Raw genomic sequence first — 24,970 nt, forward strand, 5'->3', positions numbered from 1 at the left:
TATAAGTGCATCCCTACTGTGTTAAGGTCAACTTTGCTGATTTTCAGCCAGCTTTGTATTTCACCCAGATGTCCTATTTTATTTGTCAACAAAAGACTTGTTGCAAAGACTATTGCAAATCACTGACCCTTTTCAGTGTTAAAGGTTATAAAAGTCAGATTCTGCATCCTTGATATATACAGGAAAGGAGCTGAGATTAAGATGTTGCTGAGAATGCTATGAAATCCAACGTTGTAACTACATCAAATGTTCAGAAAGAATGTTCCGTTGTACTTGAAGTATCTATTAAATTTCCAAAATGAAAATCAGTTGAGGTTTGGGAATATCCGCCATGATTCTACGCCAAGGCCTCCAACTTCTGCTTAGCTTTCCATCTGTGGTGTTAAAAATGGCAGTTTTGCATGTTCAGTCTACAGATAACATGATGGAAGAATAGCACTGACTTTGGAAAGATAGCAAAGAAAACAAGGAAAAGGATCAGGAAAGGAAAAGCTTCAGTGAAAAAGCCCTTTCTGTTTACCATCTCAACTTTTCATGCCAAAATAAGCCTGTTGGCTTATCTCAGATGATACCATCAGTAGACAAGTGGTCTCCATGAACCATTTCTATTGTGTTTAGGAGCTGTTTACTCCTGTCTTTGCAGGGCAGATAGAGGCATTGTAGATGGCCTGTTTTGGCCACCTTTGAGATTTCTCTTGATTTGTGTGGACAAGGGGGAATTCACTAAGAATTAACTGTGCCCGTTGATAGCAGTGTTTATTTGCATGTTGTCTTTGTTGTTTAATTCTTGGTTCTCTAAATAAATTAATGGATTTATGGCCAGTTCTAAAGCTCAATATCTAATATGTAATTATAATTTCATGAATAACTGCTGCCATGATCACCTGGAAAATGTGCAACCCTTTTTGCACTGAAATGCTGTGTTCTGAAGTAGTAAAATTCACCCCTCTTGTTTCATTTTCTCAGTTTAGCGTGGAAACTCTTTTGGGTATTTATCAATTAGGTGCAACAGCTGCTGAAAAGATCCACATGGACAAATGCCCTTCTCTCTCTGAGATGACTGAGGTGCTTGAGCTGTGGAGGGACAGAAAGATAGAGCTGTTGTTCTAGTTAGAGATCACTGCTGGGTTGCTCTTTACCCCATGCTGCTAAACAACTAACAACCAAACAGCTCTATTAGGAAGAGAGCTGCCAGCCCCCTTTTCCAGCACATCTACCCCATCCTGGATTAACTGACTGACTGAACTTGAGAAATTCTGGATGATCTAGTGTTGCTTGGCAGAAAAATTCAATTTCTAGCATATATTTTCAGTCTAATACACAAAAGAATGAAATTGAATAAATCTCAACATGAGATTCAATATAATTTTTTGGGATTTTCAGCATGTGTAGGTAAAAAGGACTTGTGTCTTTCCTACTGTGTTGTACTATAATGGATTTATAAAAATGCCGCTGGGTCATAATCCCCATTGGCATTAGTTTTTAATGCACTGGGTAATGCACTTTATTATTTATGCATTGTCCCCATTTGACCCTTTCCACAGTACCAAACATAACTGAACACTCTGTTTCTGCTGTAGGTCTGCTCATATCAATTCTGTATTTTCACCACAAAAACATGCACAAGATTTTAAATAGCGTGTGTGGGTGTATTCTCACTTTTTTTTTTGTTTTAAATGTTTTTGTTTGTGGGTGTGTGTGTGTGTGAAATAATTTTAATAACACTTCTTTTTGTGTTTCCCCACTGAATTATGTAATCACAGTAGAGCACCGATATTTCCCCACTCTCACACGTTTTCTTACAGAATATACGAGGTGTGCGCGAGTGAATTATGATCAGTAGCGCGTCCATTTTTAACACGTCTCTAATATTTCCCCACTGAATTATGTAATCACAGTAGAGCACCGTCCATTTATTTTCTGTATGTGTTTTGTATGCAGCTCATGGTATTTTTTAAAGCAATAAAGGATGTTTATGACAAATATTAACAGTGTAGCTTTATTAAACATACAAAGAGTGCATGTGTCTGCTTATTACAGAATCAAAATCAACTATAAATCACAATCGGAAGTTATTACAAGCACTCAATGAAGGTTTAAAGTGGGTAAGCAAATACATTTTCAAGTGTAGCTTGATTCTAATTGTACTTCTAATTATATTTTAGGATGTAGCCTATTCTTGTAAGCATTATAAATAGTTTGTGTTTCTGGTGTAGAGCCAAACTTTGTTTATCTTAATTAAGATGTTAAATCCATATACCAGATACATATCTGAGGAAAAATGCAGTGTTGGTCGGCACCACCTAACGTGCAGGAGTGAATTAGCAGAATCATTTCGTGCATGGTGTGAAAGCACCGTTCGTCGGCGATTCGCCTCACTTTTTCACATCGCACTCAGTGTGGAAAGGCCTTACAGTAATAAAAATGAAAATGTGCATGTGAAAATTAAATTAGATTTGTGAAATCTAAAGTTTAGCATGCCTGGAATACAAGTGCTACCCACTAAACAATTAATTCAGGTATAAAAGATTTTCTCAGACATTGATGAAACTTTGGCATTGGTGTTTGGTTGCATGGTATGATTTTGTGTTTGTGTGTGTGTCTAGTTGCATGGTACTGTCTAGGACATCAATGGTGGTTTTCATGTTGATGGTGAGTTGATGAGCTGCAGGGGCTTAAGGGCTGAGATACTGAGATGCTACCATGATCACCATGGTTGACTAGAGCCATGTCTGTCTGGATAAAGACAGCCAAGAAGGGCATTAGTTCAGTCCTCAGTGGGGGTCTCCCCTTGGGGAGCATACTTGGAAACCACGTGTTTTCCACCACACTTAGTGCCCAGTCTCCATCCCTTCACCCTACTTACCTTTCAGAGTCTTTCACAGAGTCATCCCGGACAAATAGATGGGAACATTTCATCCCAAGATTCAAAGGATGGCACTGTAAATAAACATCAAACTAGGGTGAATTCCGGTAAAACAAGATACAATTTTCACCATATCCATACTGGCATGTAGAGTTAAACAGTGGAAACTGACATGCTCTTGGAGAATTGTCAGATTAATCCCTCAAACAGTGGTCACTAAGCATCTTTTCAAGGTCACTGAGGATGCTTGGCATAATGAAGCTTGAGATCAGAGGTTAGCTCTTTTGACCTGACTTATGATCTCTCAGAGACTAGTTAAGATTGATTAATTTCATGGTGAACGAGATTGTGACAGATTTGGAAGAAATGCAGAGTATACACAGTGTAAACACTAATGTGCGGTCAGTCTGTGGGATCAGTAAGATCTATTTTTTGAAAGAAATTGCTGCTTTGGTTCAGCAGTGATGCATTAAATTGATCAAAAGTGTCAGCAAAGATGGTTATAATGTTTCAAAAGATTTCTGTTTCCACTAAATGCTGCTCTTTTGAACTTTCTATTCATCAAAGTGTCCTGTAAACAAAATGCATCACGGTTTTCACAAGAATATGAAGCAGCAAACACTTTTAAACGTTGATAATAATGATAAATGTTTCTTGAGCAGCAAATCAGCATTTTACAAATGATTTCTGAAGGATTATGAGACACTGAAGACTGGAGTAATGATGCTGAAAATTCAGCTTTGCATTACGGAAATAAATTACATTTTAACATTTTCATGTAGAAAACAATCCTTTTAAATTATAATAATATTTTACAATATTACTGTTTTTACTGTATTTTTATTGACATAACTGCAGCCTGGGTGAGCAGAAAAGATTTTCAAAAACATAAAAAATTATTACCGACCCACGGACTTTAACATCCATGGAACCTTTCCATTCCACAAAAGGTTCTTTATACTGGAAAAAGGTTCTTCAGATTATTAAATCTGCTTCACAATGAGGTAAAAAATTGTTATTTTAAGAATTGATCACTCAAAGGATCTTTAGAGAGACAAAAATGGTTCCTTTATGGTTTTGCTGTGAAAACCCCCATTTGAAACCTTTATTACTAATAGTGATACTGAATTGGAGGTTCTTTGGAGGAAAGTTCTTGATGTTACGTTTTTCATATCAGTGTATTGGTTCTAGAGGACTAGTTTGGCCCCCCTGGGTTCTTTGAAGCAGGTTTTTCTCTGAACCACAGGTTCTCCTATGACATGTGAAATAGTTTCTGGAAGCTTTATTTTTCACAGTGAAAGGCAGTGATTACATCTGAGAGACGGTTCATCTTCACAGTCAGGCGCCTTTGATCAAGACCCAGAGCTGGTCCAGGACCACAGTCCAGCTCGCTTCCAGATATATATTCCCCTTAAATGAAACCTTTGTATCTAGTCCCAGATGGGAGAAATCATCAGATGGCAAAAATGAGAGGAATAATCTGGCAAAGCCACAAAGGAAAGCAGGGTTGGTGTACAGAAGAGGCTGAACGAATCCAGGACGACACAGAGCAGGTACTGGAGGAAATGCTTAGCAGACGCCACTCGTCTGGTGTAAACAAGGTCCATGATGCATTATCTCAGAAGAGGTCTGTCAAATAGGTTTTGTTAGGGTGATGTCATGTTGAGGTGAATCAGTGGATCATATTTAAAAGTGATGGTTGTCATTTTTGGGATGATAAGTAATTCATTTGGTGACAAACTTTGAAATACTGAAAAAAATGTATTGCAGTTTGGAGTCAGTAAGATTTTTTTTATTTTTAAAAGAAGAATTTTCTGCTCACCAAGGCTGCATTTATTTGAAATTATTATTCAAAAATATAGTAAAACAGTAATATTGTGAAATATTTTAAAATAACTGTTTTCTATTTTATTCTTGTGATGCAAAACAGAATTTTCAGCATCATTACTCCAGTCTTCAGTGTCACATGATCCTTCAGAAATCATTCTAATATGCTGATTTGCTGCTCAAGATACATTTCTGATTAATGTTGACAACAGTTTTTTTTTTTTTTTTTTTTTCTAGGATTATTTGTAATAATAATTACTGACACCAAACTTTCAATTGGTTGTGAAATAGTTGTTGGAGAATGACAAGTTTAATTCATTTTGGATAAAAGCATTGGGCAAATGCATACATCTAAATGTAAATGTTCACATTGGCAAATTGTTTTACTTTATTGAACACTTATAGAGATTTAAAGAACTTTTTGCTTAGTATTTGCATCTTAAAATATTACTTTGCTATAAAGTGTGCAAAATATTGAAGTGTGTGTGTGTTTGGGTGTTAGTCTTAGAGGGGTGCACACAGAGATAACACAGACACAGAGTTGTGCTCTACTGAGTTTGTGACCTAGATTGCTCTGCATTAATCCGGTGTGTGCTAATGACGGCAAGAGGAAAGAAGCTGTACGTCTATTCACTCGCATTCACATAGTGAAAAGTGCCTGCAGCATCCCAGCCAGACACACAGATACTCTATATCTATTCATAACTGAGACAATGAATGAGTGTGTGTGTGTGTGTGTGTGTGTGTCTGCAAAATGTTTAATCACAAAGCACATGCATTTACTTTTCAACCACAACCGCATTACACCTCTCTTTAGGGGTTCATGATGAAAGTATATTGGGTATGTACGATTAAAAATATTAAATAATAAATGACTTCTTTATATTTATAATTTAATTTTAAAATGTATAGATAGATAGATCTATTATTTGCTTTTCAAACCAGTTGCAGCTTCTCTGAGCTTTTGAGGAAGTCATTAGAGCAGGTTTAGTTTTTGGCTACTGAGTTAAAGGTCTCATTCTGAGTGACTAGGTCTACATTTTTAACCAGCTGAAGACTATTGTTTCACAGATTTGCTGATATAATCAAGAGGAGGTATGATGAAGCATAAATCTAACAAAATTAATGAGGTTTATGCTAATTATGTTCTCTGGACTAAGAATATAGTTTAATTTTTTTCTGAAAAACAATTTGTGTCTTAAAGATGCCAACATGAATGATAAAATGTATAAAGACTAATGTGAAAAACAATTTGTGTCTTAAAGGTAGCAGTATTTTATCTGCAGCGTTATCTAATCTGGACATTGAGAGCAAGCTGAGTGGGCATTATCAGGCTCCATGGCACCTGCAGAGGAATGTGTTCCTGCCGTCGACTCGGCCCGCGTGTGTGGAAGAGCTGCATCGAAATGCCAAACAGAGTCTGCGGGCACTGTACAGAGGTTAGACACATTTACATATCAATACTGATCAGTTATCAATCATTAAATGAACAACCTCTGTGAGCATCAAAGTAGTTGTTCCCTCTAGTCAAAATGCTCCATTCACTGGCAGTGAATACTGGCCTCTAGTGGAGGAAGATGGAAGCATCAAATCTAAATAATGTGATTTGTTCAAAACTAAAAGACCAGTGTTATTTTAGTATTATTTATATACTGTTATGGTATTTGTAAAATTTTTTAATTAGCTTTATTTAATATTTTCATTTTAAATTTAAGTTTTAGTAATGTTGTTAAGTTTGCTTTATTATAAATATATTTTTGTTTCTGTTTTAGTTGTAGTAATCTAGTACTTTCACTTATTTTATTTCAATAAGTTGCCAAGGAAACAATACAAATTTTCGTTTGTAAGTTTTTTTTTTTTTTAAATCTGATATTTATATTTATTTAAACTTAATTTAATTTCAACGTTTTCATTTAAGGAAAGTATTTTTATTAGTTTTAGTTTGTTAACAATAACAAAACTATAAATGACAGGTAATTTTGTCAAGTGCTTTTGTCATTTTTATTAGTTCTACATGGCTTTAGTTTATTTTTATTTCAGTTTTAATTTGAGTCGTTTTAGTGCTTAAGCTTATTTTATTTCAGTTGTTTACCACAACAATATTTCTATTTTTTTTTTTATCTTTTAAGACCTTTAAGATTAAGTTTTAGTTTTTTTAATCTAATATTTATATTTTATTTTATTTCCTCTTTATTTCAAATATCAGAAATTATTTTAATAGGTTTAGTTTTAAGTCAACAATAACAACACTATAATATACAGGATATTATTTTCATATAATTCTGTTATTATATAGAATATTACTTTAGTAATTTTAAGCGCTTTTTTAAATGCATTTTGTCATAATTATATATATACTTTATACATACATATACTGTATATATACATATATATAGCATTAATTTATTTAATTTAGTTAGTTTTGATAAAATTTCTATATATTTTTTTTCATTTAATATTTATATTTTATGTAAGCTATATAATAGTTTAGATTTCATTTTAATTTAAGTCAACAATAACACCACTGTAAATGACAGAACATAACTATTAAAACTATAATAATAATAATAATATGAAAATTTAAATTCTTAAAACAGAATGTATGTGTAATGCACATAAGCAAAGTGAGAAAAACAGCAAAAGAATGTCAAATGACAAAAATTACCCACATGCTATGATACATTAAATAATTGAATCTTTAAATCTCCACTTTACATAACAATTAAAAATGTCAAAATGTAAATCCAAAACCAAAAAGAACCAAAAGTAAAACAATTGAAAAAAAGGACAATGATAAACATTATTATGATTTATTATGATGATGATGATTATTTCATATAATTCACACTATGCTATTTCTAAATGCTAGTGGTGCTTGCAAGCATCACTGTTATTATATTGCTCTCAGTTAAGGTTAGTGGTTTGAACAAACCCCAGCAGAAAGTATTCACCTTCAGTGTAACTCGTCCAGCACTGTTTGTGCTCCAGACATGATTTATTCCTAAAAACCTGTGTCTAGTTGATAGAAAGGACTGATGGATTTCTCTGCTCATCAGACCAGCAACAGAGGCAGGAGATCAGCGAGAGAGAGCGCAGGGTGACCATTTCCATCTCCATGGCTCCGCCCATGCCCACCTACCCATCGCCCCGCGTGCACTGCAGACGCCAGCAGAGAGAGAGACACCTCAGCACGGTAAACATCTGCTCGTCTGCTTGCACTATGTGTAGTTCTGGAGCTCTGATCTGGAGTGATTTCTTGTAGACGGAGTGTTGTGACAGAGTGTGTCTATGTGTTTAGGAAAGGACAGAGAGAGACATAGAAACTCAGACAACACAAGCACAGGTAAACACACATCTGTGTGTCACACTGAACCTCGTCTGACCCGCTGCACTGCATGGAGATCTTTGACTTTAGCTGAATGAATCCAACCTTGTTTTCCTTAATTTTTGTATTTTTGCCTTGTGAAAAAGTAGTACACTTTAGCATGCTTTTCAAGAAGTACTTATTAAACAAATAATATTAGTTAAAAGCATATACTTGCAAACTGAATTTAATGTTTTGGACACTATCATATATGTAAATACACATTTGTAATGAAGAAATTGTAATTTAGTACATTTAAACTTAATTATTATATTAAACTCTTAACTGTCACCCCCCTTTCTGAACATAGACATGAAAATGCACAAACTTAAATGGTTGTAATTCATGAATGCTTTGGAAGACAGACCTAAGGTTGGCATTTTAAAAAAAAAGTGTAAAAAAGAAATACTGTAAAGAAAATGTACTGTATTAAAAATGTTTATTTTATATTTTATATAAAATAAATATTTTACAAAATATTTAGGAATTAAAGGCATATGTCTAATTAAGTTATGTTCCAAATTTGAAGTTGATATCACAAAAATTGAGGGTTCTTTGAGATTTTTTTTTTAGGCACTATACCAAAAATAGCCATCAGGTGGCACCCAAACGAATTTTTTTTCATGTGTTTTACTTTCACAAAGTTTTACATTTCTGCCCCATTATTTTGATTTGTTTATAAAATACTCCAGTAAATGTTGTAATATTACACTTGACATGGTAATCCAATGTTCAATTTCAAAATGGTTTTCACATGATGATTTTTTTGTAGACTTTAAGCTTTGAATGGTATCTAATTTAGAATGATTACTAAAATATGTGATAGGAATAAAAGGTAATAAAAAAAGAGTGCCAGACAGTTAACAGATTAAATCTAACACTGAATAACACACTACAGTTAAAATTATAATCAAGTACATAACATGTGCTTTAGTATGTTAGTCAACACATCAAAATGTGCACTTCTTAAATGCACAATAAAAAACGGTCCCACTTTATTTTAAGGTCCAATTCTCACTATTAATTAACTATTAACTACAACTTTTTCCTGAATAAAGTCCTTATTTCTGCTTATATTTAAATAGTTAGTAAGGTAGTTGTTAGGTTTAGGTATTGGGTTGGATTAGGGATGAAGAATATTAGCTTTAGAAGTACTAATAAACTGCCAATATACTAGTACACTGCATGCTAATAAGCAACTAGATAGTAGTGAGAATTGGTCCCTAATCTAAAGTGTTACCATAAAAAGATTATTAAAACATGAAGATTTAAAAAGTACTTTTAATTCAATCTTTTCATTTGACTATTAGAAAGTGCCCTTTTTAAAAGTACTTAAGTGTTTTAAGAAATATATAAAAGTGTAGTCTTTAAGTACACTTATTATAAGTACACTTTTATTTCATTAATATTATATTGTCTGCAGCACACGTCTTTGCATCAACATGCATGTACTTCACAGTAATTTAGAGATGATTTTACATTTTCTTTGCATTGATGTTCATAAAATCATGATGTTTTAGATTATTTATTCACTTTCAGTCTCATAGTTTGTATATATGATTCATCTTTTTTTTCATAAGTAGCCATTTCAGTCAAATGATTATTTAATGATCATTTTGATCCAGCTGATCTAAATATAAAAAGGGAGTGTCTCTCTGGATGTCTTGCTTTAAGGACATTAAGCACTTACTTATTTATGCCAGGCCAGTCATTATGAAAATAACTCCTCTTTTGCAGCCAACCATGTGGACAAACAACCTTCATTTCTTTGTTAAACTTCAAATTATAACACTGTTTATTTCAGGATGTTCATGGGTTGCTGACAGGAGTTGATTAAGTTGCGCTGGATTATAAATCTTTACATAGTACACCGTGACTTAAAGGAATAGTTCACATAAAAATAAACATTCGCTAGAAATGTACTCACCCCCAGGCCATCCAAGATATAGATGAGTTTGTTTCTTCATTAGAAGACAGAAATTTAGCATTACATCACTTACTCACCGTTGGATCTGAATGTGTGTTATCAGAATGAGAGTCCAAACAGCTGATAAAAACCACAATAATCCACACCACTCCAGTCCATCAGTTAACATCTTAATAAAAACTGTGTATTTGTAAGAAAAAAGATCCTACATTAAAGCATTTTGACTTCTGATCAAAATGTCAGTTGATAATCCATAATAACTCTGCATGTGAATTGGGTGTGTAAATGTGTCAGTGATGCAGAATTGATGACGACTTCTTAATTATATATAATTACCTAAATCTATGTTCTAAATCTATGTAATAAATGAATCACGTCTGTTCTTTCAGTTTGTTCTTCCAGTTCTAATATGAAAGCAGATGCACCCTCGTTGTGTTCATAGCTGTGTTCATGTTCATCCTCATATTCATGTCCATCTTTGTGTTTGTATGTGTTGTAGTTCCAAAGCACCCGGTCCTCCTCTCCTACTGAGTGTTGTCATTTTTCCCCGTGGAGCAGAAAGGTATTTTACCCTCAAACGTCTCAAAATCCTACATTCACGCTGATTTGGAAACAGTTTTACATCCCTAATCAAATCATAATCATGGGATGAGGCCGAAACCGCTTCCAGATCAGTGGTTTATCAGAAAGTCCTTCATAAATAAGATTTGGTTTGGTAGAATCTTCAAGACATGACAGTGTTAAAGTAAACCAAATCTTAACAGGTCTCTTTTTGTGTTTGTCTAACATCTAGAATTCTTTAAAACTTCTCTTCTGATGCTATTACCTTCTAACATCTACAGTTCATCTGAACTTTCATCTGGATATGCCAACATCAAAATGATGATCTGTGCATGTGTGCAAATCTGAATGATGGAAAATGTGTGTGAACTGATTTTCATGGGCATTTTTGACCTTTATAAGAGCATACACTATCATTCAAAAATCAGTTTTTATTGACTATCCTTCTATTCACAATAGATTGATGTAATGATTTGCTTTGCATGAATAGATTTATATTTTTATTTTTGTATTCAAATAGAAAACAGTTAAAGTTGTTATAATATTTCACAATATTTCTGTTTTTAATTTATTTTTGGTCAAATAAATGTCAACTTGGTGAACATAAGTGACTTCTTTTAGAAACTTTATAAAAAAATTATGCAGACACCAAACATTTGATCAGTAGTGTATTTTTCCACAGCATATAAAAGCATACAAAATTGCCAGATATAAACAAACTCAGAATTGTGAGGAAAAAACAGAACCGTGAAATAAAAAGTCTCAATTATCAGTTTTATTTTTTATTCAGAATGAGAATGTAAACTCAGAATTATGAGAAGAAAAAAAAAACGTAAAATAAATTTGGGATTGGGAGAAAAAAGTCAGAATTGCAATTTATCTTTACTTTTTTCTCAGTTTATATCTCACAATTTTGATTATATCTTTATATATATATATATATATATATATATATATATATATATATATATATATATATATATATATACAGTAATAAACATTTGAAGTGGATCAAAACCTTTCATCAAAGTTTGTCCTAAAACCAAAATGTGTTCTTGTATTAGTATATAGTATATATATATATATATATATATATATATATATATATATATATATATATATATATATATATATATATATAATATATATATATATATATATAAATAAGTAAAAATCGTAATATATTACGATTTTTACTTTTTTTCCAGAACTGAGAGGAAAAAGTGAGAATTGTGAGCTAAAAAGTCTAAATTTGATCTATTTTGTTAATAACATATGGAAATTAGTTTCCATGATTTTGCAAATCCAAGTCACTTTGAATTATCTTCATTAACTTTGGCCTCGTTTCTGACACTGGTAATGCTGTAAAATCAGCACATGCACAAACTAATAAAACACTGCCCTTCTCATAGCCTCTCCAAAATTAAGCTCCTGAAGTACTATGTCAGGAATATCTACGGGAAACTCACACACACGGAAGTGCGCAAGTATGAGGTTACCTAATGACAGGGTTTCCAGGGAAGAGCTGCTGTCTGACTGTGTGTGTGTGTGTGTCAGAAAAATATAATTGACCATCAACTCCTGGCGCTGTGGCTTACTCACAAACCCCTCCCTGAGTGCCTGACTCCAAGATAGATGCTTTAGAGAGTGAACACACGATCAGAGGCACTGTCATGAGTTCCTTTTCGAAATATCCTTTTCAACTCACACTTGCTGTTGTCTGTCTTCTTTTGATCCATTTTTGGGCATATACAAGGTCCACAATTAGTGTAAAACAAAAATTACCTTTGTTTCTTTTAAAGTTACCAGCTGTGGTGCGTATGTTTTTGTAATCAGACGCTTTACTTTCCTCCAGAAATCAATTTAGCGACACATAATAATTGAATAGATGGGATATTCCTCACATTAAGCCATAGAAATTCAAATATGAGGAACAAAATCATAATGGTTCATATTTTTGTGCAGTTTTACAGATACATACTGGCTTGTCCCATATGATTGTATAATATATATAGAAAGCATTTATTTATCTTTTTAAAATTTATTATTTGTATTATGTTATCATAGTTCATAATACATTAATGTGAACACATGCATTGTTCTTTGTTACAGTAGTTCATGTTAGATAATTTAGGGAACTGATGTTAACAAATTAAATCTTAATATATCAAGTGCTATTATTATTATTATTATTATTGTTTTATTTGATCATTTTTATTATTATTTTTTAATCACTTGCTATTGCAAGATTGCCAAAAAAGTTATATTTTGGACCCTAGACACAGGTCTTGTACACATACTATAACTTTCAAATTCTCTGGTTTCCTCATGCTCCTTTACGCTTTATGTTTCTCTCTTTCTGGTGTAGAACTTCATGAATGGCATTCTTCCATTCCCCTGATGTCTCGTTTCTTTGCTAATCAAAATAGCCTTTGAACAGGAGCCAGATGGAGAAATCAAACCGTCACATTTGGCTCTTTCCCAGCCCCCTCCTCTCCTGCTCATTTTGGCTCCATACACTTCTTTTTTTCTTTTCTTTTCTGCTTTGATCCTGTGTTTTCCAAAACTCCACTTCACCCCTTGCCCCTCATTTCAGCGCGGGAAAACAAAACGGTCATAAATTCCCTTTGATTCTGTCCGTCTGTTTTTGTGGTGCTTCCCTCTTTCTTTTCGTTCTCTTCTGGTTTTTGGAGAAGTTTCCGTGGTAACACTTTTTTTTGGCTGCTGTTTATTGTGGGATCCTCATTGGCTGACTGGGAAAGGGACACACAAAGACTCAACATCACAGCTCGCTTTAACACTGTGCATGTTCATATGTGGCTGGGTGACAGCCAATAAACACCCCAAACCTCTTTAGTTAACACTCTTTAAACTCCACAAGGTAAGTTAACTGGTTATTAACTGCTAATTATCTGACAGGATTTAGCAAGTATAACAAACTGGTGCAATGGATGACAGCTGAAAAGTAGGAATTGAACTTGCATTGTGTTATTTGCTTCATGTAGATATGTTATTGTTTCATTTCTTCTAACTTTTTTTTTTTCCTGAAACTGTACACTAATGCATCTCCATTGTCATTTGCTTTGCATGTTTCAGTAGTTCTTTATGCATGTGCATGTAGCTTTTACAACTAAAAATGTAAATGTTCTCCAATTTTAAGTATGTTATTCCACTTTTTCCACAGACCTCATGAAATCAAAATAGATTTTTCTGGGTTTTAGTCCATGTCTCTTAACACTGAAGTCATCAACAGTATACTGTATGCAAGCACACTGCTAAAAGCTAACTTAAAGCATACATACGCATTGAAAATTTACTCTTCTTTTTTAGGAAAAATGGACCAAAAGCAATATTGACATTCTCAAATTTTAGTCCATTTGCTGTGACCACTGACTAGCAAAAATCTCTAGCAAATCATGACTGTGACGTAAACAAAGACCATTGGCTATTTATACGGAAAAAAAAAACACAAGTTCCTGTTTCAATTGGAAATAAATCAACTTAGAAGCATAAACCACACTTATCAAGTGAATTCATGGAGTCTTATAGATTAAAGCAAGTGAAACCATCTTTGATTTGTTAGATACATCTATAAGAGTTTTCCCAACCTCACTAACCTCATATTCTTCACCGTAATCATGTTCTTTTAGGTTGCTCCTCCAGTGGATTCAGATTCAGAGGTGGTGGCTCTGGGCCACTGGCCGAAGTGCCCGATCCCAAACGTGCCCTCAACGCTGGACAAACAGACCAACTGGGCTGGAATCTTACCACTGCCCACCCCAGAAGATAAGATGAAGACAGACTCTCAAATCATCACCTCATGCATCGTTCCCATTAACGTGACAGGTAAAAGCCCCCTAGTGTTTGCTGTTGATAATGCATGCTGAGTCAGGACTATGACACTTAAATGGTAGATCATAGCAGCATTTAATTTTTTAAAAATATATAAATTTTCATTATTATAAGGAAAATGAAAGGCTACATTCATTTTAGTATTTTTCAACAACATACTATTGGGCTCAGGTCTTGTGTCACTACTGAAGGAGAACTTTGGTCCATTAGGATAGTGTTGTTGTAAAATTGTGCCAAAATATTTGGTAGAAACCATTTTTCCTAATAAATTGCTAGTAAATTTCTAATTACAAAGAAATGGCAAGTAACACACTGAACTTTTGAAGTGGAAACACTGAGAAAGTATTTTCTAATAAAACATACTCCAATAATCTGTTTTGTTTACAATCCTTTACATTTTTCACACTGTAAGGGACCCTTAACAGATAATGCCAGGAGCTTTTGTGCCAATTCATGTTTGGCATTGACAATTAACTGTAATAGTAGTAGTAGTAGTAGTAGTAATAAAACATAATTAGTACATTATTTATTTAGTTTTAATTATTTTCCATAAATACATTTTAGGTATTTTGTGTATCTCATATACTTTTAAATGTTCTTATCATCGGCCCTCAATTTATGCCATTTAAAAAACCCTAATTTTTGACCTCAAATGTTTAGTATTAGCTATTGGCTTTTATATTTTACTATGATAGTTTTGTGCAGGAACAGTGAGTAACACTTTATAATAATAACTTTCATTAATAAATCATTAACATATATTGTATAATGCTTAATAAATCAATAGTTAATATATATTCAAATAGCTAGAAATGTGTGATAATGTGCTTGTTAATGTTTGCTTATGAACTTATAGAACATTACCTAGTGATTAACAGATTGTTATTTCATGTAAATTACAATGCTTACAAATGTCAGCAAACTTTCAACTCATATGATCATGTACATCTTGAAAATCTACAAATGATTTTAACAGGTGTTATACAATGAACTGAGAAATCAAAATTCCCTTGATATAAGTTTCAGAATTCAAAACTTTCTCATTATTCTAAAAATAGCTTACACTGAGGCCAATCTGACATGGTTGTGGAATGTGCTATTTTATGACGTAATAGTGTGGCTAAACACCGCCTCCGCAGAAGAAGATCAATGCCTGCTTCTACATCACTGCCTGTTTAGCTGAATAATGAAAGAAGTGCAACTTGCAGTGCCAAGTTCCTTCTGATCTCAACATTAGGGAAGAGTGGATGAACTTTATTTTTAATGAAGCTCCAGATGTTCAGTAAGAACTTGGTCGCTTGTTCACTTCATTTACCACGGATTTGGTTATAAACAAGGCACAATTTGACACATGTTTTTCAGAATTTTTTTTTACATTTGTAAATGTAAAAAAGAGCATTTTAAAAGCTTTTAATCATTGTATAATTTCTGCTAAAATCATTTGTAGATTTTTCAACTGTATAATGATATTTATAAGCATTTATATGTACATGAAATGATGATCTGTTAATCATTAGGTAATGTTTAATAAGTTCATTAGTGAACATTAACAAGCACATCATCTCATATTTCTAGCTATGTGAATATATATTAACTAATCACCTCTTAAACATTCTATAATGTTTGTTAATGATTTATTAATGAAAGTTATTATAAAGTGATACTGAGTAGTTTTATCATCAGCATCTTGACCAAAGTTCTCCTCTGGCATCAGTGAACAGAAAGATTATCTTGTGAGAACGCTGAATTTTGCGTGTATTGTTTTCAGAGGAGGGCACCAACGCTACTTCCCCCTCAGCGATATCAGCTTTCCTAAGTGAGAGATCTTTTACATGTCCATTAAGTTTTCCCCTTCAGTATCAGTGACACTTCATTCCCTTACCATCACCATCTAGAATAATGTGCGGAGAGAGAGAGAGAGAGAGAGAGAGAGAGAGAGAAGAGGTTGCCATCTCAGCCATATTAACACTCTCATTTTGGCTTTTGTAGCATCCTAATTTAATGAAAAAAGCAGTTTTGATATTCACATTACTAGCCCATGCTACTATAAGTCAGCACTAAGTGGTTACTAACTTAAAAAATAAACAGTTAGTTGTCCTGAAACATATGTGGCAAAAGTAAATGGGTGTTTTTTTAGTAAAGTTTTTTAGTTTCTAGATTTAAAAGGTAGATTATGATTGCTTTAGAGTTCTGCAATTTTAGATTTTTAGACCTTTCTCTAATTTCCACAAAACATGTCAGCAAAATGCTTGACAGACAGAAAGCGTTTCCTCACAGGCAAAAAAAAAAAAAAAAAACATGGCCTGCTCTGCTGTTTATTGCTGTTAGTTGAAGGTTGATTAAGGCCGTGATCAGATCCTCTTATTCCATGACATGTGATTAATGTTTTAACATAGATGAAACATGGTTTTGAAAAGTTTCATTTTTCATATTCCCAATTTTTCAAACTGAAGAATCACCCAAATGCGTTAAAATAATAACAGCATTAGAAACACTGGAAAGTAGGTTAAAATCTGCAAGTCATGAAATTTGAAACAAAAAAGTTCTTAGTTGTCGTGGTAACTTACTTTGTGCCAAGAAATGTAAAGAGTCAAGAAAGTGTTTTGTGCATGCTAATCAGTTGCATTAGAATTACAAAGAGGCCAACTATATCTACTCCAGGCTTGACTGGAACAGGACTTTTGAGGTACGTGTCAGCAAGGATCGAGTCAAGGGCAGTGTTGACTAGAAATTGCACATCACGGGCACAGTGCTCAAAGGGCCAAGCCTGCAATCACATGAGAGTCATGATGCATGACACTGGACAAACATCAAAACAAATAGAGCAGACTGCAGTATAGCGAGTAAGGCTGGGGTCGGGTAGGACAGTTATACTCCCATTTTCAAACCTGTTTTTTTTCTGTTCTGATGTCCTGAATCTGTTGCTCCTTTCGCCTTGCATGAAATTGCACATTGTCCAATGTATTTTTGTGTCAGTTTAAATATTTTAATGTGATTGGAAACCATCTTTTTTTGTTGCATTTATTATTTTTTAATACATGCTTTTTTTTCTTCTAAGATGTGTTGTTAACCTTGTATAATGATGCATAACTTGTGTAGAAAGTCAGACTTTTTTATATGTGATACAGTATGTGAAAGTACTGTTACAGTATATACTGTAAAATATTATAGTAAATATTTACAATTTTCAATATTTTTCAATATATAATAATATTTAAATACATAATTTTTTTTCATTCAGAAACATTCTCATTAAAAGAGCATATAATTATTATGGCTAAAATATCATATTTAGCATGAAAATCTCAGTGGTTTATGAGTGTGAGAAACAGGGGAGGGATAAGTAGAAAAAAGTGGCTTGCACCCAACAGCCTCTCACATGTCTGGTGCTCTTTGCAGGGGTTGGGTTCGACAGAGAGGCCAGTGTGCGCTGCTCACTAGTCCATTCGCAATCAGTGCTACAACGGCGAAGGAAGCTAAGGAGAAGGAAAACGATCACTGGCATTCCCAGACGAGTGCAGCAGGATTTTGGTGTGTGAAGCTGTAACATTCTCCTATTACTCTTTAGGTTTTCATTACTTGTTTATTTACAGTATAGAACAAGGCATTTAATAAGAGTAAATGGCATGTATAAAACATTTATTTATTACTGATAACAATCTTTCATCACTTTTTAGATTCTGACGAGTCTCCAGTGGCCAGAGAACGTACTGTGATAGTCCACACCAACCCTGAAATTTGCCAAGAGGATCTCACGCTTTCTCGTCTCAACACCAAGGACTCTGGTTGCCAGACAGAAGAATTCCTGATTGTTGGGGCTGCACCCTCACGTAGACGGATCAGAGCACAAAGGGGGCAGGGCGTGACTGTGTCTCTGTCCCATTCCACAGGCAACATATCTTCTCTGCCTGACAACACTGACACAATGTTCACCTCAGTAGGCTCTCGTCTGCGTTCCCGAAGTCTCCCACGTGAGGGAGGGCGACTGGTGGATGAAGGTCATGATGTCAGTGATGAGGATGATGAGGAGGAGGATGAGGAAGAACTGTCCCCGTTTGAGTTAGAGGACTTTCTACCAGTCCCAGGGGAACATATTCTAAAAGATGATGAAGAAAGCACTGATGACCAGGCAATCCCAGAGGGCCAGCATAACAGTTTGAAATTCAAGCAGCATGCTGGAAGTACAGAGCATGACTGGATAGAGAGGGGTCGATCCCATCTTCCTCGGAAAGCTGACATGGGTAGCTGTGAGATTTCTTCCAGTTCTGATACGTTCAGTAGCCCAATTCACTCCGTTTCCAATGCTGGCGTGCTGACTAGCCAGATGGACCACAAGGAGGATCACCAGTCCTCAAGTGGCAATTGGAGTGGCAGTAGTTCTACATGTCCCTCCCAGACATCAGAGACCATTCCACCTGCAGCCTCACCCCCACTCACCGGATCATCCCACTGTGATTCAGAACTATCGTTGAATGCAGCTACTAATACTAATGATGATTCCACAGGCTTCATTATTGATTCATATCCTGGAGACAGATCACAAGGCCTCCGTAGCCATAGGACAGGTTCATTCACTTCCACTGCAACTGACATGCTTGATGATGCGGGAGTCAGCACTGCCAGTGAGGGTGAGTGGAGCTATCCACATTACAGGCAGACAGACTTCAGTCCTGAGCACTCTAGGGCAGAGAATATCCTAGAATGTCCCAGTTTTGCTAGCATAGCCACTTTTGAAAGTTTAATAGATAGGCCACCTTCTGAAAAGGCTGACACCACCTCACACTTTTCTGTAGATGCCGAGGGCTACTATACCTCCATGCACTTTGACTGTGGTCTTAAAGGTAGCAAAAGCTTCACATATAACTATGCATCCGTAGACCAGCAGCAGGCAGAATATGGACATCAAACAAACACACTTGGTAGACGTAGTCTCTCTCTAAGGAAACCAAAGGTGAAGCCATTCCCACCAAAACGCAGCTCATCCTTGAAGAAAATAAGCAGCCATGTTGGACCTCCATCTGACAAGAACGAACCAAAGATTGCTGGTGGTCAGAACAAATCTATGTCTTCCGATGAGAGAACACAGCATGTGGGGTTAGACAGAGGCTCCTCAAGTCAGCTGGAAAGTGAGGAGCCACTGGGGGCTTGGAGTGTTAAGAGTTCTACAGAGATACCAGAAGTTGCTTTGTTTGGCTCCACAGAAACACATTCCTTCAAGGATGAGGGAGCTGTCCAGTCAGACTATGCAGATCTCTGGCTTCTTAATGACTTGAAATCCAATGATCCTTACAGATCATTGTCAAATTCCAGCACCGCTACGGGTACCACTGTCATCGAATGCATCAAGTCACAGGAGAGCTCTGAATCCCAGACTTCCCAGTCAGTATCTAGGGCCACCACTCCTTCACTGCCATCAGTGGAAAGTGAGTTTAGATTGCCTTCACCAGAAAAGCTGGTAGGTCTAGCTTCACCTTCCAGTGGCTACTCAAGCCAGTCAGAGACGCCAACATCATCTCTTCCACTGGCTTTCTTCCCAAACACTCACCCAATGTCCCCTAATGGCGGGAAAAGGAAACCCAAAGTCCCAGAGAGGAAGTCCTCACTTGCTTCTTTACAGCAGTACTCATCCAAAAGGGACTTGGAATTACCTATCACACCCCCCTCCCACCTTGACCTAAGTGCCCTTCCTAATGTCAGCAAGCCTTCAATTCGCAAAAACCAGATGCACATTCTCCACCAGGGCAAACAAAAGGCAGCAGCTTCAACAGAAACCAAGAGTGAGAGTCTGGCAACTTCGGTTTCAAGTGATGAGCTGGCAGTGACTAGTCCATTGGCCATCACTCCTTTGGTGCTTCGTTCAGTTCAGCTACGTTCAGTTGGCAAATCTGGAGAAGGGAGCCACGATCAACCTATAACTGATATTTCCACTAGGCCTAAATGTCCCACTGTGACTATCATTACTCCACCTACTCAGAATAAACCCAATGAAACTAGGAAGCCTCCACCCTATAGACCCCTTCTCACAGAAACCTCATCTCAGGACGATTGTGAATCACTGTTTACCCCAGTAGAAGGACTAGCTGCTAAGAACATAACAAACCATTTTGGTACAAGAAATAGATATGACCGATTAGCCCCATCACCTCTTTGGAGCATGACTGCTTTTAAGGCCCAGTCTGAGCAGTTGAACATGGATGAAGTGACGTTTGAGAATTCTCGAGAAGTTGCAGAAGAGGTGAGCAGCTCAAATAATTTTTTTGCCCAGGGTAGTCTGGAAGTAGAGCAAATTCAGCCATTGAAATCTCAGCCAAATGAGGGAAGCCCTGGTCAGGATGGTCTAGCAAAAAGGTCAGAGAGTCTTGACCAAGTGCCTGATATTGTCAAGCAAAGATCAGAGACATTGCAAGCTTATCCAATCAATGGTGCTGGAGAAGAATCTGTAACATCAGGTGTTCCAACCAGAAGTGCCTCACAGGAACATGTAGAGGATGGGTCAACACCAGACACCGAGGACTATTTTAGCAAAGGTTTGTTTGTGTAATATTTCTATTACTATGTAAACTAGCTGCCATATTGTGTAATGTTTTAGGCATGTTGAATTGGATTGAGTTTCAGAGTTTCTATTTCAGAGTCCACACCAAGCGATCCAACTGTCTCTCCGCTGACAGATGAATTCAAAACCGAGGACGATAGCGTTTTTCTTTCACCAAGTAAAAGTCGCACAACAGAGGATCTATTTGCCATGATTCACAGGTGTGTTTCAAGTTTATCTGGTATATTTTTTATTATTATGATATGTATATGGTATATTATGGTATATATTTTGGTATATTGATGATCTGAAAAAGTACTGAAAATCGCAAAATGCTTATTGTCTCTTGATTTGTGTTTTGCAATCTCAGGTCAAAACGAAAAATGCTTGGCAGGAAAGATTCTGGAGAAATGTCAGTGCGGAACCGTTTAGCCATTGTTTCTGGGAATGGCTCTGCTACTAATCCTGCAACCTCGCCAAGCACCCCAAACATGCCTGCAAGTCCATCTGCTCAAACTGTGGCTCAGAGAACCCCAGGTCCAATTTACAGGAGTGCCAAAAAGTCCAGTACCTCGAATGAAGAGTTCAAATTGCTGCTGTTGAAAAAGGGAAGTCGGTCCGACTCCAGTTATCGCATGTCAGCTATAGAGATCTTAAAGAGCCCCATTGCACCCAAAAGCCCTGGTGAGATCCTGATGGAGGGTTCTAGACCATTTGAGGAGCCACTTTCTCCTTTACAACAGCAACTTCCAGAGGGAACTCCCGAGCAAATGCCCAGCCCTTTTCCAAAATCTTATGCTGAGGGCTTTTCCACAAAAGCTTTTCCCACATCTGCCTCAACTAGACAAAGCCGGTCAAGGATGCCACCAGCTGCAAATAGCAGTCGCTACAGTACACGCAGTCGGCTGTACACTGCCCCCATGCAGGCCATATCAGAAGGGGAAACAGAAAACTCAGATGGAAGCCCACACGATGACCGTTCCTCCTGAAAAATGAATCTTTGACTTTTAGCATCAGTCTATACACAATCTTTGACATCAAGTCAATAATTCTGGGCACTTGGCATACTCTATTCTGTTCTTAAGAAGACCATAAACAAACTACATAGTGTCTGTACTCTTTTGTATCAAGAAGAACAAAACATTCTGATAAAGATTTTCAGTAGTGGTGTTCTAATAACTTCCATGAGCATATTTATTTTATGTGAATACTTTGTTTGCATATCTTTCATTTTAGAATGAGAGTGGAGGAAAAACCTGATAAAAATCCATCACTTTGTAATTATTCACAATGAATCAATTGTGGATGCTGTTTGTCACACACTTTTAGCATTGTCTAGAAAGATATAAACAGTACTGTACTAGGGTAACTGTGAAAATGGGTCCAGACGGTGTTAAAAGAAGTGAAAATCTTTCTTGTACCTTAAACACAAACTGTTTATGGCAGACAGCTTGGGACAATCAAAGAGTGGCCTTTTGTATAGTTAGCTGTAGCATAAATGGGCTAAGAACTTTTGAGATAGCCTGCAACTGGATCTTACATGGGCAAGAAATGTAGCTGTGTTGGAATATTCTGATGGCCAACCACTATTTTGCACTCCTTTTGGTACTGAGAAAATGTCAGACATTTTAGAGAATTCTTACAAAAATGCCACAAAAGAAAAAGTGACGAAAATAAATATCTATATATAGAATATGATTTAAAAAGAAAATGTATTTTTGATGAGAATAGCTTAAGAAAGTAATAGACTCTGGCAAATTGTGTCCTTAATTGGCATTTTTAAGATATTTAGCTTTTTAATGCGACGTCTAATAATTTTAAAGCAATGCTGCAATTCATCACAGCCCTTTCATTCAATATTTAGCTTTTTTAAAGCAAATTTCTTAAAAAATCAACCCATTGTTTCTATATCAATAAATTAAGGAAAACAACAACAACTACACGTGCACTAAATGTATTCTGTGAATACTGTACCAGTCATTTCTGATATATTAATGATTCTGCTCATTGTAAAGTGATTTTTAGTTATTGATCACTGACCCACACAGCAGGACTAATACTGTGCAAGCATTTTGCAGCCAACTTGAAATTATGCCTCTACCGCAGTAGTTGTAGCTTTTATATATTTCACTGTAATAGATCAAATTAACTGCATGCAATAAAACTTTAGAGAGGAGCCAATATTGGTACACCATTTTTTTAAGCGCATCAAGGAATTTGCTTCACCAAGATGACAGGTTTGCGAGGCCATGAGCTGTATTTGGTCAAAAATCAGATTAAAACACACTTGACAATCTTTTTCAAAACATTTATATTTAGTAAACAGACTATGGCAGAATAATATTGTAGAAGGATAAGTAGAAGTTTTTAGAAGTGTGTAGTGGAAGTGCTTTTGGTCAGGAGGCTTTTGCAGTTTGTGTTGCTTTGGGTTTGAATTTGCGATGTTGATGGGGCAATGAGGAAAGTTATGAGAAGGACTTAAAGTTGGGTATAGTCCTTGAAACTGATGGAAAACATATTCTTTTCTCAATGCTGTTGCTGTTTGTAGCACAGACAGTACAATATCCAAAGAAAGACTACAGAGATGTAGAGTCGCGTCAGATTGAGAGACAGAGCAAGTCTGAAGTAAGAGGGTTTGCGTCTTGATAGTCATATACTTTCTTCTGCTGGAGTAACAAATAAATCTGTGTGTGTGAGGATGTGCTGGAAAGGATGCAAATCAAAGGAAAGAGGTTGTTAAAAAAAAAAGGTTACAAAAGATGAAAAACATGGACTTGCACTACTCTTTTGGTTATTGTTTTTCTCAGCTTCTTTTTTCAATCAGTTTCCAAGAGCCACCTCATGTTTTTCATTTTGGTACTAAAGCGAAAGGATTATTAGTATCTTGCTGGCTTTTATGAAATATTGGGCTTTGATAAATTTATGACTGCAGATTTATTTATGGATTTATGGACTTATGTTTTTCTTTTCAGAGGTAAAGCTTTAGTGAGAAAACACTGGTTTTAAAAGACATTAATTTAATGCAGAAATTAAAACCACTTATAAATAATATAAAATATAGTAACGGCAAAAGCTACTCTGTTAACAATCCTTTGAAACCTAATGGTGTCCAGTGATGTATTTGGCATTTTTCTCCTTTGTACCATTGAACATTTGGTGTGTTTGAAATTTACCTTGCTTGGTGAGATTTAGTCTTTGGATCATTTACAAGACCAGGTATTTGAGCTGTCCTCAATTATTTGACCACTAACAACTAACTAGTTTTGATGTTACACAAAGGGGAAAACACACATTTACAAACCTGAGCAATTTGTTGCAAATCTAAAAGGAGGTGAAGACTTTCACTATCCATCTCCAAGACAGAGATAAATGATTTTCTAAGCTATCATTCTAACATTGTAAAGTCTAACCTTAAAATTTGCACTGATGTTTAGTATGTTGTGAAGGTTTTCACATTGTCTCTTGCTGTACCTAAGGCTATTTAAACAGTAATAGTTAACACATAGCAAAAGCAATTATGAATTGAATTCTCATATTGTTAAAGCATGCTTGGTGAATGGTAACATGCAAAGATTTGTGTACCAAAGGATTTCAGAGTTGGACAAACACTTGCTGTACTGAACACACACAGTTATGTGATGTCTCTTCTGGTACTAGACTGAAGTCTTCAAGCAACTATTTTTTTTTTTTTTTTTGTACAAATTTGTAAATAGAATACATTTTAAATCATTTCCAGGGTGTTTCTTATGTAAAATGTTTTCAAAGTTTACATTAATTATAAGCTTTTGTATATTTTTGATCTGTGCAACACTTTGAGTCTTGTATTTATTTTTTAGTAAACTTTGTGGAAAGTCCCATTGTAAAATGTCTCTAAAACCGTTTGCCAGCTTGTCTGGCTGTTTAGTAAATGTGCATAGAAGAGGCCAATAAATGTGACTGCTTTAAACACTTAAACATCTCTCTGTGTGTGTAAATGTTCATTTATAAAGATAGGTGATAATGCTGAACTGGATGAAGTATGGTAAATTGTGCCACATTTTA

The 24,970-nt window shown here is 35.5% G+C and overlaps 1 protein-coding gene across 8 annotated transcripts in view; it reads left to right on the forward strand.

Annotated features, from left to right (window-relative positions):
- LOC109048798 (Nance-Horan syndrome protein-like) overlaps positions 1–24,883 on the forward strand; it is a 90,214-nt gene extending 65,331 nt beyond the window's left edge. For 2 of the 8 annotated variants that reach the window (XM_042713647.1, XM_042713653.1), the window contains exons 2-11: positions 5,980–6,132; positions 7,750–7,886; positions 7,992–8,036; positions 10,484–10,546; positions 14,196–14,391; positions 16,166–16,213; positions 17,797–17,928; positions 18,075–20,924; positions 21,027–21,150; positions 21,300–24,883. In XM_042713647.1, the coding sequence (XP_042569581.1) occupies positions 5,980–6,132; positions 7,750–7,886; positions 7,992–8,036; positions 10,484–10,546; positions 14,196–14,391; positions 16,166–16,213; positions 17,797–17,928; positions 18,075–20,924; positions 21,027–21,150; positions 21,300–21,918 (4,367 nt within the window). In that variant the 3' untranslated portion in view covers positions 21,919–24,883. Of the gene's footprint in view, positions 1–5,979; positions 6,133–7,749; positions 7,887–7,991; positions 8,037–10,483; positions 10,547–11,748; positions 13,427–14,195; positions 14,392–16,165; positions 16,214–17,796; positions 17,929–18,074; positions 20,925–21,026; positions 21,151–21,299 lie in introns of those variants that run through there. The other 6 variants (XM_042713650.1, XM_042713648.1, XM_042713649.1 and 3 more) reach the window with 6 other exon arrangements.
- The last annotated feature ends 87 nt before the right edge of the window (positions 24,884–24,970 follow it).

This window comes from Cyprinus carpio, chromosome A23, assembly GCF_018340385.1.
Source record: "Cyprinus carpio isolate SPL01 chromosome A23, ASM1834038v1, whole genome shotgun sequence".
NCBI lineage: Eukaryota > Metazoa > Chordata > Actinopteri > Cypriniformes > Cyprinidae > Cyprinus > Cyprinus carpio.